This window comes from Trachurus japonicus, chromosome 14 (genome assembly GCF_045865225.1).
Source record: "Trachurus japonicus isolate A0001 chromosome 14, Traja_1.0".
In the NCBI taxonomy this organism is placed as follows: Eukaryota; Metazoa; Chordata; class Actinopteri; order Carangiformes; family Carangidae; genus Trachurus; species Trachurus japonicus.
Window position 1 is genome coordinate 10,422,979 of NC_140920.1, and position 15,694 is coordinate 10,438,672.

Below are 15,694 nucleotides of genomic sequence, written 5' to 3' on the forward strand. Positions count from 1 at the left end.
TACAGTATGTATGAGAAGTAGTAAATGGGTCACAACATGTAAGAAACAGATCAACAATTTCACTTTGACAATATCCCAGAAAAGAAGTTATCGCCTCAATTTCCAACTGATGACATCATGTCTCACAGAAAGCATGTCACTGAAATGACTTCCCTGACTGCTGCCGTCATCAGTCCGCTCACAGTCTGAGTCTTGTACCCTATAAAACAGCCGTCTATAGGAGAACTTGTGTTCGATTAAAACATGAAGGGGCATGTAGAGACGAGCAGTGACGGAAACTATTAACAAGCTGGTTTAACACCACAGATGAATCACATTATTACAGTTATTACTACGACTGTTATAGATCTTTGACAGTGTGTAAGATTGTCCGATGGCCAACATATACTTAAAGCCAGGAGATAGTGTACCATGCATCTGACAGGTAGGATACTTTTAATCAGTGGGTTCTGGATGGAAGAGAGACAATGGTCCTACCCTGCCACTGAAGTGACAATATTGTGAATTTCCAGCCGAGCCAGTACGAGCTGTGCTTGCTTTTCCCCCGGACTGTGATCCATCTCTGTACAAACCTTGCTATCTAAGATCAACCGCTTAATGAAAGCTTCAGTGTGACCATCAGCAGCCTGGATGTCATTGCTACTGGAGCAAAAGAAGAAGGAAAAAAAAAAAACTCCCCCGAACTCCACATATGGCTTAAACATACTGTTTTGTTTTCTTACTGAATCTTCGACCGTTCGTGTCAACAAAGTATAACATTTTCCAAGTTTTTGTTCACGTCCTGCAAATGAACGGTAACTCAGCTTGGCGAGATCACTGTTACTGTTCAATTGACACCGAATGCATACAGGTCTGGACAGTGAACAAAAAGCCAGATGAACATTAAAGCAAGAGAAACAGAAAAGATTAGAGATGCTTCTGCCACCAGGCCACTCTACTCTTGAGCAGACAATCACAGTGTAGCAGCCTTTTGCTACCTCATGAGACTCTGTTAGGGAGGGACAAACACTTCACTGGTATCTTAATTTACAAAAAATTGTGATCAGAAAAATAAAGCCTTGGACCTGTGACAATAAAATGAGCCCCACCCACCCAACCCCCAAAAAGGAAACATTTAAAAAGAAAAAAAAAAAAGGAAGTTCACCTTAACACTCCTTTAGGCACATAAGTCTTTATGGATCCCACTTGTGTGGTGGTCAGGAATGCTTGTCACACAATAACCAAACTGAAAATAAGGGTGAGGGTACCTTTATGCAAACTTGGTGAATAGAACCGGCGGTTCCGTTTAAAAGACTTGTGTCGGTGGCTTCAGGTGAGACGGTTACCACTTACAACAAAGAAATCCACACGACTCTGAACTGCATGCCCGACCAGGGTGGCAGAACAGAAGATGTCGCGAGGGCACATCTTCAGACTCCTCCACCTCCCTGTGACCTCCATCACATCGTTTTGTTCCAGATTGAACTGACGTTTTCTCCTGTTGGTCCCACCCCGCCCCCCCGCCCCATTTTCTTTTTCTTTCTTTTTTTTTTTTTTACCTTAAAGGTTGTGTCAACACTAACTCACAATCTAGCCTGGAATATTGCTCAGCAGCTATTTACAGAATTGCAAAACAAACAACCTGACTGATCTACACACAATATCTCACATTGTCCCGTGTTTATTTTAGTGGTCCTCTTCAAAATAACAAAACCTACTACAAAGTGTAAACATGAAAAAAACAAAACAAAAAAAACAATTCTGTATAAATGTTAATCGTTTTTGTTCCCCCGCCCTGCCATTGAACTTTTATCTGCTGCAAACTGTACGATAACCTTAACAAGTGTTTCTTTTTTTCTAATTTTGGGACCCATTATTCGGCTCCATGTTTTTTAGTGCAGATCTGCTGTGCAGTAATAGGACCTTTCTAACCATTTCAAGTAAAACCCCTTTAACGTCCTGTTTTGTCTTCCATTCTGCGATCCTTTGTTCAAAAGAGAGCTGTCCTCAATCGTTCTGTATTGTGGCCTTCTGCCTCTGCTTGCTTGGGTTGTTGCATTTCCTCATACACTCACACACGCACACTCACACTCATGCACACACACGCACACATAGCCAGTCCCCTCCTTAAGTGAGTACAATGTTAAACAAGGTAAAAGAAATTAAAAGAAAAATCACCTTTCACTTACAAATCCTTCCATGTTTGCAATCAACATTGAGATGTCAGGCCCAACATTTAAGTTAAATTTCTTCATTTTTTTGAACACACAGCAGAATAAACATTGTTTGGAAGCAAGGTCTCCTGGTGGCAAGTCAAATGTTCAGAGGTCACATTTCTTTTCTTTTTTTTTTTGTGTGTTGTTTGTTTGTCGTACTTTTCTTGCCGTTCTCGACAGCTTAGTCCTCCTTGGCCTGCAGCTGCTGCTTCCAGGCCTCGTTCAAGTAAACCAGTCGCTTGTAGTTGAGAATAAAGAGAATGAAGTTCAGCGCATATGTGGTGATGCAGATGACGCAGAAGTCCTTTAGGACAAAGTAGAGGATGTAGCCCAGGTAGAGCGAGCCCACCACCGATAAGATGGATGTCGTCATGAGAATAAGGGCGGCCATTGCACTGACAGTCATTCCTACGGTGAGAAACACAAACTAAGGCTTTCAGGAGAAAAAAAAAAAGACACAACCTTGAAACAATCAGGCAACCTGATGAGTCTTCTGGCCTCAAACAGTTCTCTATTTATATGATCAGCCTCCTCGTGATGACATTCAGCCCAGACGCTGAATAGACTGGTCAGACTATTCTGTTGTCACATGAGCTGCAGTCATAGTTGTAAGGCCGCGTTTCCTCCCTGCTGGTGCTTGTGGTGACATTTCAACACGCTAGAGTTATTTCATGTACCTCGTCCTCCCTCTCTGACTTCAACAGTATGAGCCACGGTTGGTCCATACCTGAGAGTAAACTGTAATGTACTGGTAAAGTACCCAGTTCAACTTTTCCTTGTATTAATCCACTTGCCTCATGGCCCCAAAGGGCATCAATAAACTGCATATGTGAGCGTGGTGACGTGACGACACATCTTGCTCACTGTGATCAATTAGAATCGTTTTTTCACATTATAAATTTGTAAAAAAGTTTCTAAAAAAAATGAAAGCACAGTGTAAACCATGGGAAATAAAAACGTATGATACACATCTGCTCTCTTCTAGGGTCTAGTTACACAAAAATATTTTCCATACAATGTTAAAGGTGATAAATGTCTCCATTGTAACAGATGTTTCCTGTAACTATTGATATCTCTGAGTGTATATTATTCCATTGTGGGGGCGATGTCAAAAATTAATGAGTAGGACTGGTTCATGGACACATTGTATTGTATTTAAGTTTTAATGATATCTAGATCAGTGTAATGAAGCAGTCTAATTAAATTTGCTGGATTATCCAAAGAGATATCATATATTCTATCACTGTCTGGTTGCAGTGTACAGGAGCAGCACAGATTGTCTTGGGAAAAGGTTCAACAAAACTGTTAATGTTATGTGCTTGTGAAAATTTGGGTCAACAGCGAAATCCTTTCCAACAATACTCCGCAGCTGTGTTCAGTGCCAGTGATCAGAATTTAGGGCCTTGGTGGTTATGCTGATTTTTGGAGCAACGCCTACTCACAAATATTGGACAGTCCCAAGGCTGTGAATAATCCAGGCTCTGAAAACTGGGTGGCGTTGACTTTAATATGGAAATCTTGACCCGCCGTTGCTGTTTGGCTTAACTGGGCAGCTATTGTGTCAGTCAAATGAGTGGTAACTACTGTGGCTAAAAGAACCTCTTGTTCTGTGCCAGCGCCAGGTGGCCAGGCAAGTCTTCAGACCACTCGGCAGGGAAACATGTCAAAGCAGCATGACTGAGTCAGCAACACCATCACTGTAATCAGGGGAGGGGCGGCTATAGAGGAACCATCAAGTTACAACACATCATAACATAGGAAGAAATATTAAATAATGACTCTCAACTGTTGATGCCAAAATCAGACTGAGACGAGTACGGTATTACTGTCTGGGCATCAAACTTAAAGCAGAATGTAGCTTCAGCAAAACAAGGCCTGTTTATCACTGGACTAATGTATCATTTCTACATTAGATATCAATCAATTAAAATGTGTCCAAGAAAATTTCCGATAAATAGTAATGAAAAAGTAATGTTGTGACAGTTTGTATAAATAAAATTCAAGCTTTATCCCCACACTATAGAGCCTACCCATGACACGATATACGTTTAGTGATGGGGCCATTCAATAATATTATAATAATGATAATAATACATTTTATTTGTTGGCGCCTTTCAAGGCACTCAAGGTCGCCTTACACATAGATAATATTAGAACAGTACAATAGCAAAATATACAAATAATAAATATACAAATAGCAAACAAGCAGAACATACAGGTGGCTAAACGGATGGATGATTTATTGGGATTAAAGGGAGTAGGCAGTTTTGAAAAGGTGTGTCTTGAAGGTATTATGTATCTTCTATGTTAAATATATCATGAAATTCCACCTACGGAAATTTGCTTGGACACACTTTAATTAAGATTTTGGTCTGAAGAACACAAGATGTCGACTGTAGTTCAGCAGGGTGAGCTTCAAACAGAGTCAGCCTCTCACCTAACTATATAATCATATTCATACATGGCATAATGTGATGCCAACAACGTCATGTGAGTCAGGTTTAGTCAAATATAGCCCTGACAGAGAAAAGGCCAAGTACTGAGTCAGCACTAAATACCAGTGCAATGGCTTTGGAGATTTGTGACTTGGAATTTGCAATACTAACAGATTACTCAGGATAAAATGGCTTCTTACCTAGTAGGAGCTGAAAGGCATAAAAGACAATCCCATAGACACTGTTGGGTTGGTTCAGTGCACTGTCATTTCCAAAAATTGAGCCCAAGAGTCCAAATCCTCGACCCCACCTAACAGGACAGCAAGATAAAAAAATTTTTTAAAAAGAGCAAAGAGGAAAGAAGTTACAACTTTATTGCAGAAATGTATTGGAAAATTGCAGCTGAAGGTTTATAGCTGAGTACTATCAAATCCCAATGAGTCATACTGAATGATTCAAAATGAAAAAAAAAAACTGACAGCAACCAGATTGAAGGCCAAATGATAAAATACTTCCTTGAAATACTTCCCAAGTTTTTAGAAGAACCTGAAATACCAGGTTGGTGAGGTTTGCCTGGATAGACAAATGATTATTTACAGACAACCGTTTTTGTGTACAACTGATGAACTAGAGCTCAAATGACTTGTTATTTACTCTCGATGTGTTACTTTGTCTAAAGATGTTGACTCACAGAAGAAACTCTTTGTCTGAATCCAAACTAATACAGTGATGAGTTACAATGATATAAAACTATGAAAAGTATCAGATCACTCAGCAGAGAGAGAACCGACCACAAGGGAAAGTTTTGCTAGTTCTCAATGTATTGAAATAGCTGGCGGATCAATTGAGAAATTGATGAAGACAGTTAACAGTGATGGATTGGCAAGTCGCTAATATATATGTGCCAGATTCAACCAATCTAGACCAACAAATGCTACAAAACAACTAACACTGCTATTACTGCGACCTGAATAACCACACACATGAATCCAGTGTTGACACCATAACTGCTTGAATCTCAAGTCTTTAGTGTCGTCTCAAGTGGGTGACATTTAATTTGTCTGTTTGAGTGGTGAAACGACTGTGTGATACCAAGTTAATTATTCTCTCTTGACACCACCTGTTAATGCCATTGCTGTGTGTCACACTGATAGTTTTCAACCAGGTAACACGCATGAGGTCTCATATCCCAGTTAGTTCTTCTGATAAAACTGAAAGCATTTGTCCGAGTGTTTGTCTGAAGTTTTGTTGCAACACATATGTATGTTTTTTCAAGGAAAAACACAGCAGCCAGCAGAGTACAAGACAGAAGATTTACATTGATGTAATTTCTTGTATAAGATAACATATCGAAAGTGAATGTAATGAGTGAATGAGAGGATGTCCAAAGGTCCAGTTTCATCATAGTAAGAAGATGATTTGAAACTACCTGAACACACACTGATCATAGTTATTTATGTAAAGCAGCTAATGTAGGTGTAACACTATTTATACATGTTTGTTATATTGTTATTATTTTAAAGTGAAGACTGCAATTAATTCAGTATGAATTTGTAAAAAAGTTTCCATGTCTAATGTTAGGTTACACAGCAGCAAGAGCATGCAGATAAGAAAGTTGGTTCCACTAACTCAATAACTTTAATTTCCTCTCATTCACCGCAAAAACATGTCGTATTGTTCCTCAGAGTAACTGTCTTAAGAACCACAATCAACCTCTAAATTGAATTCAATCAAATATTTGGTAGGAATAGTTGTAAAACTTAGGAATGCTACAAGTTTAAAAGCCACAATACAAGCAAAAAAAAAAGAAAAAACAAGATGATGTGACAGTATCTCTTGGTGTCCGATGCTTATCGACCTCATTTCATTTACCAATTTGTGCTATCTTAGTCTTCTTGCACGTACTAAATAACAATTTCAAGCTTATCAATTAACTAACTACATAACTTACTACAACAGACATTCAGGCTAATGTTTCATGCTTTATCTCAAACACTTGAGGAGACATGCAGAAAATATTCAAAACAAATACAGTAAAGCAGCATTGCCAAACATAGGATATTCACTTTATCTGTGTCCCATGAGAGATAGAGACTGGTGCAAACCAGGACTGTTTAGATTTAACTCTTCTAACTTTTATGATTCCTTTTGAAATCAGTCCCTTTAAATACAAAACTACTCTAATGGTTAACACCTTACTTTGGGTGACAAGATTGACGGTGACACTCTTACATGCAATTCACCCACTCATTGAACAAATATGTAATAAGTCCTAAACAGGTCACATTCCTGCTCTATACGTACGTGTTCAAGACCTGCACAGACCTATTCATTCGGCGACTTTTAAGAGGCGAGATCCACTTTATTCAGTTATAGCTGCAGGCCCACGGCGCAGCTGGCATCACCGCAAATTCAGTTATTAAAAGGCTTAATACAAAATCTGAATGTGAATCAAAGTGAAGTGATAATGTAAATCAAAAAACCTCCAGCAGAAGCAGCAGCAGCTTTATCTGTGCAGCCGGACCAACTTATCAATATGTGATGGTTAAGCTGCAGAGAAACTTTCATTCAGGTTTAGCTCACAATGTTACAGGTCCCTCCATTGACCTCTGGAGCAGCAGCCACAGTATGTACAGTATGTATGTATGTATGCACTGTCCCTTTAGGTAAGAGCCAGGGTGTAGTAGGATTTAACCCCTTGGACTGACTGACTGCCAGTCTGCCAGTGAGTGCCTTAGCTTTTGCAGTGCAAGTGACATTAGCATGACAGCTAATGACAGCAGCATGACAGCTCCAGTGAGCTGCAGGCTGGCTGGTTTTTAAAAAAGTTACATTACCGCCTCAGAAACTATCAACATTAACACCAAACCACTTCAGTAAACTGTGGTTTAGGTTTAGGTCTGCGGAATGAATGAATGAATGAATGAAATGAATGAATGGCTTCATCCAGTTAACCAACACACACACACACATAATATCGTCAGTCTGGGCGAGCTACCTTTTGTAACTTTTGTGCTCAAGTTGCTGTGTTACAGATGTTTTTTTATCCTTACACACACTCATACATAAAAACCAAACGGGGCCAAATGAACGTAAGCAGTCAGCTACGATATGACTGCCTCATAATTTAAAACTCTGCTGCTGACGGCTGATAGCTAACAGGCTAAAGAAATGTACAGTAACATGGGTTAGGGGGTTAGCTCACGGTTAGCCACGTTAGCTTCGCCGAGCTAACTGGATAGCGGGTGGCTGGCTGGCTGCTGCTGCTGCTGCTTATTAAATGACACACCAACTAACAGCTTAACTTGTCCCACACAAACTATTCCAACTTGCATCCAGCTCACAGCATGTTATGTATGCATGTTTGTATGTAGTTATGGTTAGCAAAGGGAGGGGGCAGCCGGGTAGCCCTTCCCCAGATTGCCACAATAGCAGCCCCAGCTTCATCATTGAGCGCCACTGTCGGCGCTCTTTGCTGAATTCAAATTACCTTGAGCTGAACACTTTTGAACAGCTGATGGAGCTGCTGACGTCGCACATCGCCGTGTAACTCGGATCCCGAGCCTTTTCCCTCTCGACGTGAAAAGCATAAAGAGACAATAATATGCCTAAGAGGCACACGAGGAGCCTGGCTATTCTTTCCCACCGAGGGGTGGACACTCTCAGGACGGGCGCCGCCATCACTCTCTGCTGGCCTAGGCTGGAGACACGCACGCAAACATACGCAGCGAGTTCGCCGCCTGTGAGACAGACAGACGGAGCAGCGACGTGGAAAAGCGTCAGGACGTGCCACACCGTGAGGGGCGGGGCTGGCCGCTCAGCTGAGGAACAACCAACAGTAGGGGCACTGAATTTGATAAAAAATTATACATAAAATGTATCCAGCAAAAAAACAAAACAATAGAGAGATTTAAACTCTTGATATTGAATACTCTTGTGATTTCTGTGGCTTGTATGAATCTATTGCACATTTATTTTTTCACTTGAATGTACACAATGTTATTGAAAAGAAAACTGGACATTCAGTACATCTGCATGAAAGGGACATTTTTCTTTACTTTGAAAACAACCAAATGGAAAATGATTTTTTTTTTTTTTTGTACAACTTGTTTTATTTTTAGGTATTTACACAAAAAGAAATGGACTGACAGCAAATCAAATTTTACACTTTTTTTTTTTAAAGGAAATGTATCAATGCAGCACCCACATAAATGGACAAGAAATGCCAAAGGCTTTAAAAACAAACTTTATTTTGGATAATATTTATTTATATATATATATATATGTATATATATATATATATATATATATATATATATATATATATATAATATGATTTTCTTTACATCAATGCATTTTTTTATACATGATACTTATATACTCTTTGTATATTTATACTTTTATTTATTTCTCTTCCCCTGGCTCAACAGTATTGTATAAAGTCTTTTTTTTTTTAAGACACTGAATTTGATAAAGAAACTAAAATTCCCAGTTTTACTCGATTAATTTGTTAATTTTTTTTTTTTAAATTTACATAGGCTACACAAAGCCACATTTTCTGGAAATCTCCTCTATAGCCTATGTATGTGATTGTAAAAATTAAAAAGCTGTATGATGTAAGCTTTAGAAAATATTCATTGAATACGTATTTATTTTTCTCACTCTCTGTCTTGTTGTCACCATTAAACCCCCTGACTGTTTATGATTGTATGTTTGTGTTGTATACACTTATCCTTGTCTGTATTCATCCATGTGTATACTTCTGTGTCTTCTGAGCAGGAAAAAAAGGAAAGGAACAACAGTTGGGAGACTGAATTTGATAAAGAAACAAAAATTCCCAATTTTACTTGATTAATTTGTTAATTATTTTATCTTAATTTTACATACACAAATCTAAATTTTCAGGTAAGGACACCAATTTTCTGGAAATCATATCTACTATATGTGATTGGGAAAATTAAAAAGCTGTTAGAAACATATGATCTTTGTGAGCTTTACAAAATATTTACTGAATACATTTTTTTTTTCTCTTAAGCCGGCTGGTTTAGAGACACGTTTCCTGACTCTGGCAGTTTACAAAACATTGACTTAGTTGTCGAAACTTATGCTTAACGGATTGGGAGGCACTTCAGATGCAAATAAGTGTACTAAAGCAATGGAAAAGTGCATGAGTTTTGCATAATAGTCCCCTTTAAATTCCCTGGCGTGTTTATGATTTTATGTTGTATACACTTATCCTTGTCTGTATTCATCCATGTAGGGTAGGGGAGGCCGGGGATGGTTGTAACACTTTTTGCCTCAGCTCCCATAACTTGCAGAGTGTTCATGGTAGGGCTCTCAAATTTTGACACAGAGTACCCTAATTTGTCCTCTACAAATAGCAACGCCCTAAACTTCTCAAAGTATATCACAGAATTCACTATTGATGTCAAATGCAAGGAGTGCCACTGTTACAACCTACCCCACTACCAGGGTAGCCTATAGGTTGTAACACAACCTGGGGTAAATTGTAACAGTGAGATTAAAAACTAAAAACTGAGACCAAACCAAAAAAACAGTTATCTGTAAGTTTATTGTGCATGTTCCAACACTAAAGCATCTTCCTATGGTTCAGTATGAACAAAAAGAATTCATCACTGACGGCTAAATGAAGAGGGATCCTAACATTAGAAAGCTTCTTTAAGAACATATTCTGATAATACCAGTGAATGCTGAACATGTATGAATGGAAACCTTCAACAGGAGGTCAAAAGCAGATCAATCCCAGGAAAGATGGTGACACTTAATGACACTTACAGTAATAAAACAACAAAGGTAAAAGGTGTAACAACCATCCCCACACCTGTCAGCCATTGTTTGACTAGCTGTACCACCATGGTGGTTTAAAATAAACATTGATGAAATGACTCATATTTTACCTAAGAACCTGCTCTTTCATCTTATACAAGTTACCTAATTCAAACTTCAACGGTATCGATACTAGTCAAAATTTAGGCTTGGTCCAAAATATTAGTTTTTGACCTAAAAAAATGTGTTTTTTATTGACACAGCCATGCAAATTCACATGCAATGTCAGGGAGTGAGTGTGTACACATGATATTGATCACATAACTCTAACGTTATCCCTGATTGGTGAAAGTGATGCTGTTACAACAATCCCTTTGTTGCAACCATCCCCGGTCTCCCCTACAAGTAGCTGCCTGGAGCAGGGCGCACCCATCTAACTGATTAATAAGTGCATATGATTTACAGTGACATGCAAAAGTCTGGGCAACCCTTGTCAAAATTTCTGTTAATGTGAACAGTTAAGCAAGTGGAAGATGAAATATGAATTTCTTAACATAAATTTTGACTTTTGCATGCCACTGTACAAATCAGGCAGCATGGCTTTTCTGTAGCCTATTATGATTTTTACATTTATTTTACATTATCTAACTTTTAAAAAGATTTCTTGAAAAAAAGAAAGGGGGGTGAAAAGTTTGAATTTTTGTATTAAACTGTTCTTATTTAATTTTTTCAATGAATAGAACAAATAAATAAACACATAACATAAAAACATATGTGAGGATACATACAACATGCAACTGAGAGCAGTCAAGCTATGAAGAGCTATGGCTGCAACTTCCTTGGATATATTTCCATAGACTCGCCCTCAAACTTCCTGTAACAACAACAAGATGACACGTTAGACTGTGTTATTACTGCACACTTAATTGCAGCCACCGGTTTAATATGAATGCCGTTTGGTTTTTCATAGCCTGTAGTCTATAGCCTACACACAATATAATAAGAACATTTACAAAATAAAAATAAAAAAGAGGGGTGGAGCATGGTGCACAATAGGCTATGAGAAAATGATCAGGATTAATAAGCGAAACGAGTTGGAGCTAATATTCTGGAGGGGGAAAAAACATTCAAATAAAAAAAAAAAACACAAAACAAAATACCATAATGTACTCAATAAAAAAAATACTCCATGTAGCCTACTTTGTTTTCTGAATCTGAGCTTGCAGCTGCAGCCGCCGCGGTCACGTGATCCCGTGTATATAAACACAGGGTGACATCATCTGTTTACTCTCACTGCTGAGCTGAGACTCGTCTGGGAAGAAAAGCTGCTGTATTAGGCTACTGCTGTTTTCCCCAAATGGCGACAGATATGGAAAGATTTGTCTCTTTCGAAGAGGCCCATTACGACCAATACGACTATTACAACCTGCTTGAATACTCGTGCCATGCCTGTGGAAAAGGGAGATCCAAGAGGGAGATCGAGCTGAACACAAACCGCCATTCCCCCTCGGGACACGAGAGGAAGATCGCGGAGAAATTTCACAACAGCGAAATGAAACGCAGGAGAACCAAGAGCTCGTCGTCTTGATGGTTTTACTCGATGTTTACAGGTAATAGTTTCTCCTTGTTGTGTGGGGAAATGTCTTTATTCGCAGCTTAAAGTCTTATTGCACAACCTTGGCCCTTGTGGTAGAAAAAAACGAAAGAGAAAAAACAAAACAAACCAACCCTACTGTGCCTGCCATTTGGATATTTACATAACGACATCCTGCAGATTAGTCCAGCAGCAGTTGACATCCATAAATGTGAGGTGAACAATGGCTGCTTTTGTGAACTCTCAGCTTAGTAGAGCCATGCATCAAGCATTTCAGATGTTGAGTGAGTCCACCTCTTTGTTTGTGTCAGGGTAAATTTAAACCATCCTCCATTTTTATTTTTGCACAGCCTTTATAACTGATGATATTTTTGGCACATTGAAATTGGATTAGTTGTCACCATAACTCATGCTGACATAGTGTATTAAAAGAATCTGAATGAATACTGTGTGTTATTAAATTAAAACATCTTTGCTCTGTTGTGGTCACTGTTGCCAAAGACACAGGTAGAATATGTCAACATGTGTTTGGGGAAATAATAATGGACATATTTCACTATTTTCTAAGATTTTATGGAGCAAAAAATTACTTATAATAATAATAATAATAATAATAATAATCTGCAGGTTTATCATAAAAAAAATACCTTTAAATGCAGGATGTGTGATGACGATTTATTTCTGATTTCCACAGATCTGGATTCATGTTGGATTTCTGCCTTTCCTGTCCTGCCCCAGTGAACGGAGCGCTCTGACAGCGGGAATATGCCCAGTAACTGGTCACGAGACGGCTCCTCATTCCTCAATCTACCCTGAAACAAGACCTGCTACTCTCAAATTACAGCTGTGCAAGAATAGTTTGTGTTGAGCTATATAGGTCAGTAGTGTGTGTGCTTGATAAACACTTATATATATATATATATAGATGTATGGATGGAAATAGTAATTTCAGTTTTGTGGGTACTAAAGGTATTCTATGTATTTTAATTCAATAAAAGTTGTGTTAACCGCTAAACCGACTTAAATTCCTTTATTTGTGTTGCTCAGAGTGGAATGAAAACTACTTCTACATCTGGTTTACCTTGTCACAGTTTTATTGTTTGTTATTGCAGAATCTATCCCTCAATCTCTTTCATTTTTTCATTTTTCATCACAACTATTTATCTTCCTGACCTTTATTCTCAAGGTCTCCCTACTGTGTGTCAGTTCTTTCTCTGGGGGAATGAGTAGGATCATATTTTTTGTGTATCATGAGGAGCGGTATGCAAACCCGGACACCAGGCCAGCAGATATTTCTTTCAGAATATATAAGAGCATAGTCCACAGCTCGGAAAGAAATATTTTGAGCATTACTGGCATCTGTAAATTGTATGATAAATGTCATATTTAGGTCTAACCTCGACACAAATCTAAAACAGCTAGAAAAATAATTGACAAAAATGAAATGCAGGCGTAGGTGATGGAAAGTAAACTGTAGGTAGAAAGTTAAATAAATGAGGGCTGACAAGTTTACATGCATTTCATCTGCTGTGTGTGGGTTTGATCATTGTTGGCCTTCTATTTTATTTTGACAGGGTCGATCCAGCCGGAAATGATAATATTTACTTCCTGTTCATCACACATGTGATACCATCAGCTAGCATTCACAAACTGAAGGATTCATTCGTCGTCCACTCAACGAAGATGCAGCTATGCAGCGTTTGCAGCGAACAGACACCAAAATACAGATGTCCAGGCTGTAAAATAAGATAGTAAGTGACTTCAAGTGTCAACAAGTTAGCTAACGAATCTGCGGTTAGCTTTGTTTTAGCTAACGTTAAATGTCTTATTTACGCTACAAGTCTGAGCTAAGGAAACAATTTTCTTTATGTATTTAAGACAAAATCTGATATAATAGAATACTAATCATTTCGGTTGTTCCAATTAGTAGACGAGTAAGTTAGCAGTAGCTACCTAGCTTTAAAAAAGCATGTCCCCTAGAGAAGTACAGTGCACTGAGCTACGTCTGAAAACACATGACTGATTTCTAAACAGTGACTGACAACATGAGGAACTCTGTAATTAAATGTTTTATATATACACAGACCACGCCACGGCGTTGTAGTAATAAAGTAGGGCTGTTATTATGACACGTGAAAACTATTTATTTAGAGCACCACATGTGACGGCAGCCTGTGCGGGTCAAACCGCTTCGCGATTTATTGTGGGTCAATTTTTACGCACAAGCATGATCATTCTGTGAAAGTTAATTGCCTTAAGTTTGATCGATTATTTGTTCATTTCACATTGACTTTTAATTTGGGATGTATTATTTGGAAAAAATAATAATCCAGGTGTTTTTCCCCCCTGCAGTTGTTCACTTGGTTGTTACAAGCGGCATAAAGGTATCTTAGTTTCATCTCAATCTTTGAACATTATGAAGTTTGACTGTAGACATGCTCGAAGAAAATATTAAACTCATATTAAACTTCTTATTTACTTCTCTCCATAGATACCTGCCTCCCTGTTGAACAGCCCCCATCCACTGAATCTGAAGAGAAGCAAACGGGTATGGTGCCAGTTCTCACATAATCCCTCTATGTGTCACTATGTAGAAGTGTATCCAAAATATAGATGGCTGTGGGCAACATGGACTAAATTAGGCTATTATGGTAATATGTAATACTTATCCAACTTGTCACCAATCTTACTAGTATCCACCTTTTACAAGGATTGGATAGTGAGTTGAAAGGGATGAAATTAAGGTGGTGAAAAATAATAATCTAATTCAATCATTGCAATTGTTTTGACAGACGGTGTTTGAAATATCAACAGAGTTCAACCTTGTGTGTGAAATGCTCCATTTGCTTTTGTTGTCTTTGCAGAGTCATGGAGCGTTGATGATCTTCTGCGTGAAGATGACATCATTGACAAAGTGCCTCTGCAGAAGCTGCAGCTATTAGGTATTGATCTAGTATTGCCTTTCATCTACTTCTAACCATGGCAAATGTTCCTTCGTTCAAGTTTTATAATGTGTCAGATGTGGTCAATTCATGTTTTGTTTCCTCTACAGGGCAGTCCAAAGAGCTAAGAGATCTTCTTTGCAACCCCCATCTGAGACAGTTACTGCGCTCTGTTGACAGTGCAGACAGCAAACATGACGTGATGAAAGACGCAATGCAGGAGCCTCTGTTTGTTGAGTTTGCAGATCAGTGTTTGAAAATTGTTGAAAATGGAGCAAAATCTGATGATGCCCGTGATTTGTAAAATAGTGTCTGGGTTAGCATTTTTTTCTTTAACCAGATTACTTTGATATTTTTGCAGAGGAAAATTATTTTGTATATTTATATATACACACATGATGTCTTACAATAAGCCACACTATGCCATGTATTTCATGTGGTGTACAGTATACTGTGTTTAAATAAATGTTTTACCATTTAAAAACATCAGTTCCTGACTGAGTCAGGAGTGAAGGATTCACTGAAATGCCTGATCACATGCAGAAACAGTTCAAGATATAATGAAAATGTGTACGTAAGAGAATTAATTTACAACACATTTATTTCAAGAAGTCATTTAAATATTAGCAAAATTTAAATCTTTGCAGATAGATCCCTTGGTACACCCGACAAAAAACAGATTAAACAGAACAATGATCCTGATGCATGCACATGTATGTGAACAGCTGAGTAAAAAGAGAT

General features: G+C 38.3%; 3 protein-coding genes across 3 annotated transcripts; 2 read left to right on the forward strand and 1 right to left on the reverse strand.

Annotated features, from left to right (window-relative positions):
• Positions 1–2,164: 2,164 nt before the first annotated feature.
• Positions 2,165–8,379, reverse strand: vkorc1l1 (vitamin K epoxide reductase complex, subunit 1L1). Its single transcript, XM_085797412.1, has 3 exons — positions 8,121–8,379; positions 4,831–4,940; positions 2,165–2,603 (listed from the first exon to the last, which is right to left on the reverse strand). The coding sequence occupies exons 1-3, from the start codon at positions 8,309–8,311 to the stop codon at positions 2,377–2,379; spliced, it is 528 nt and encodes a 175-aa protein (XP_085653538.1). The 5' UTR covers positions 8,312–8,379; the 3' UTR covers positions 2,165–2,376.
• A 3,324-nt stretch (positions 8,380–11,703) lies between these two features.
• LOC146974273 (nuclear protein 2-like) lies at positions 11,704–13,026 on the forward strand. Its single transcript, XM_085797422.1, has 2 exons — positions 11,704–12,027; positions 12,706–13,026. Exon 1 carries the CDS (start codon positions 11,775–11,777, stop codon positions 12,003–12,005), a length of 231 nt encoding a protein of 76 aa, XP_085653548.1. The 5' UTR covers positions 11,704–11,774; the 3' UTR covers positions 12,006–12,027; positions 12,706–13,026.
• A 579-nt stretch (positions 13,027–13,605) lies between these two features.
• znhit3 (zinc finger, HIT-type containing 3) lies at positions 13,606–15,390 on the forward strand. The gene is made up of 5 exons (XM_085797423.1): positions 13,606–13,762; positions 14,364–14,395; positions 14,503–14,559; positions 14,876–14,953; positions 15,064–15,390. The coding sequence occupies exons 1-5, from the start codon at positions 13,695–13,697 to the stop codon at positions 15,255–15,257; spliced, it is 429 nt and encodes a 142-aa protein (XP_085653549.1). The 5' UTR covers positions 13,606–13,694; the 3' UTR covers positions 15,258–15,390.
• The last annotated feature ends 304 nt before the right edge of the window (positions 15,391–15,694 follow it).

Excerpts from the sequence above, each read along its gene's own strand:
- vkorc1l1 (XM_085797412.1), bottom strand. The coding sequence starts at position 8,311 with ATGGCGGCGCCCGTCCTGAGAGTGTCCACCCCTCGGTGGGAAAGAATA. Across the intron at positions 4,941-8,120 it reads TCAAAAGTGTTCAGCTCAAG|GTGGGGTCGAGGATTTGGAC; the intron begins GTAATTTGAATT and ends CTGTCCTGTTAG. Across the intron at positions 2,604-4,830 it reads TGCCTTTCAGCTCCTACTAG|GAATGACTGTCAGTGCAATG; the intron begins GTAAGAAGCCAT and ends TTCTCACCGTAG.
- LOC146974273 (XM_085797422.1), top strand. The coding sequence starts at position 11,775 with ATGGCGACAGATATGGAAAGATTTGTCTCTTTCGAAGAGGCCCATTAC.
- znhit3 (XM_085797423.1), top strand. The coding sequence starts at position 13,695 with ATGCAGCTATGCAGCGTTTGCAGCGAACAGACACCAAAATACAGATGT. Across the intron at positions 14,396-14,502 it reads TTGTTACAAGCGGCATAAAG|ATACCTGCCTCCCTGTTGAA; the intron begins GTATCTTAGTTT and ends TTCTCTCCATAG. Across the intron at positions 14,560-14,875 it reads ATCTGAAGAGAAGCAAACGG|AGTCATGGAGCGTTGATGAT; the intron begins GTATGGTGCCAG and ends TTGTCTTTGCAG.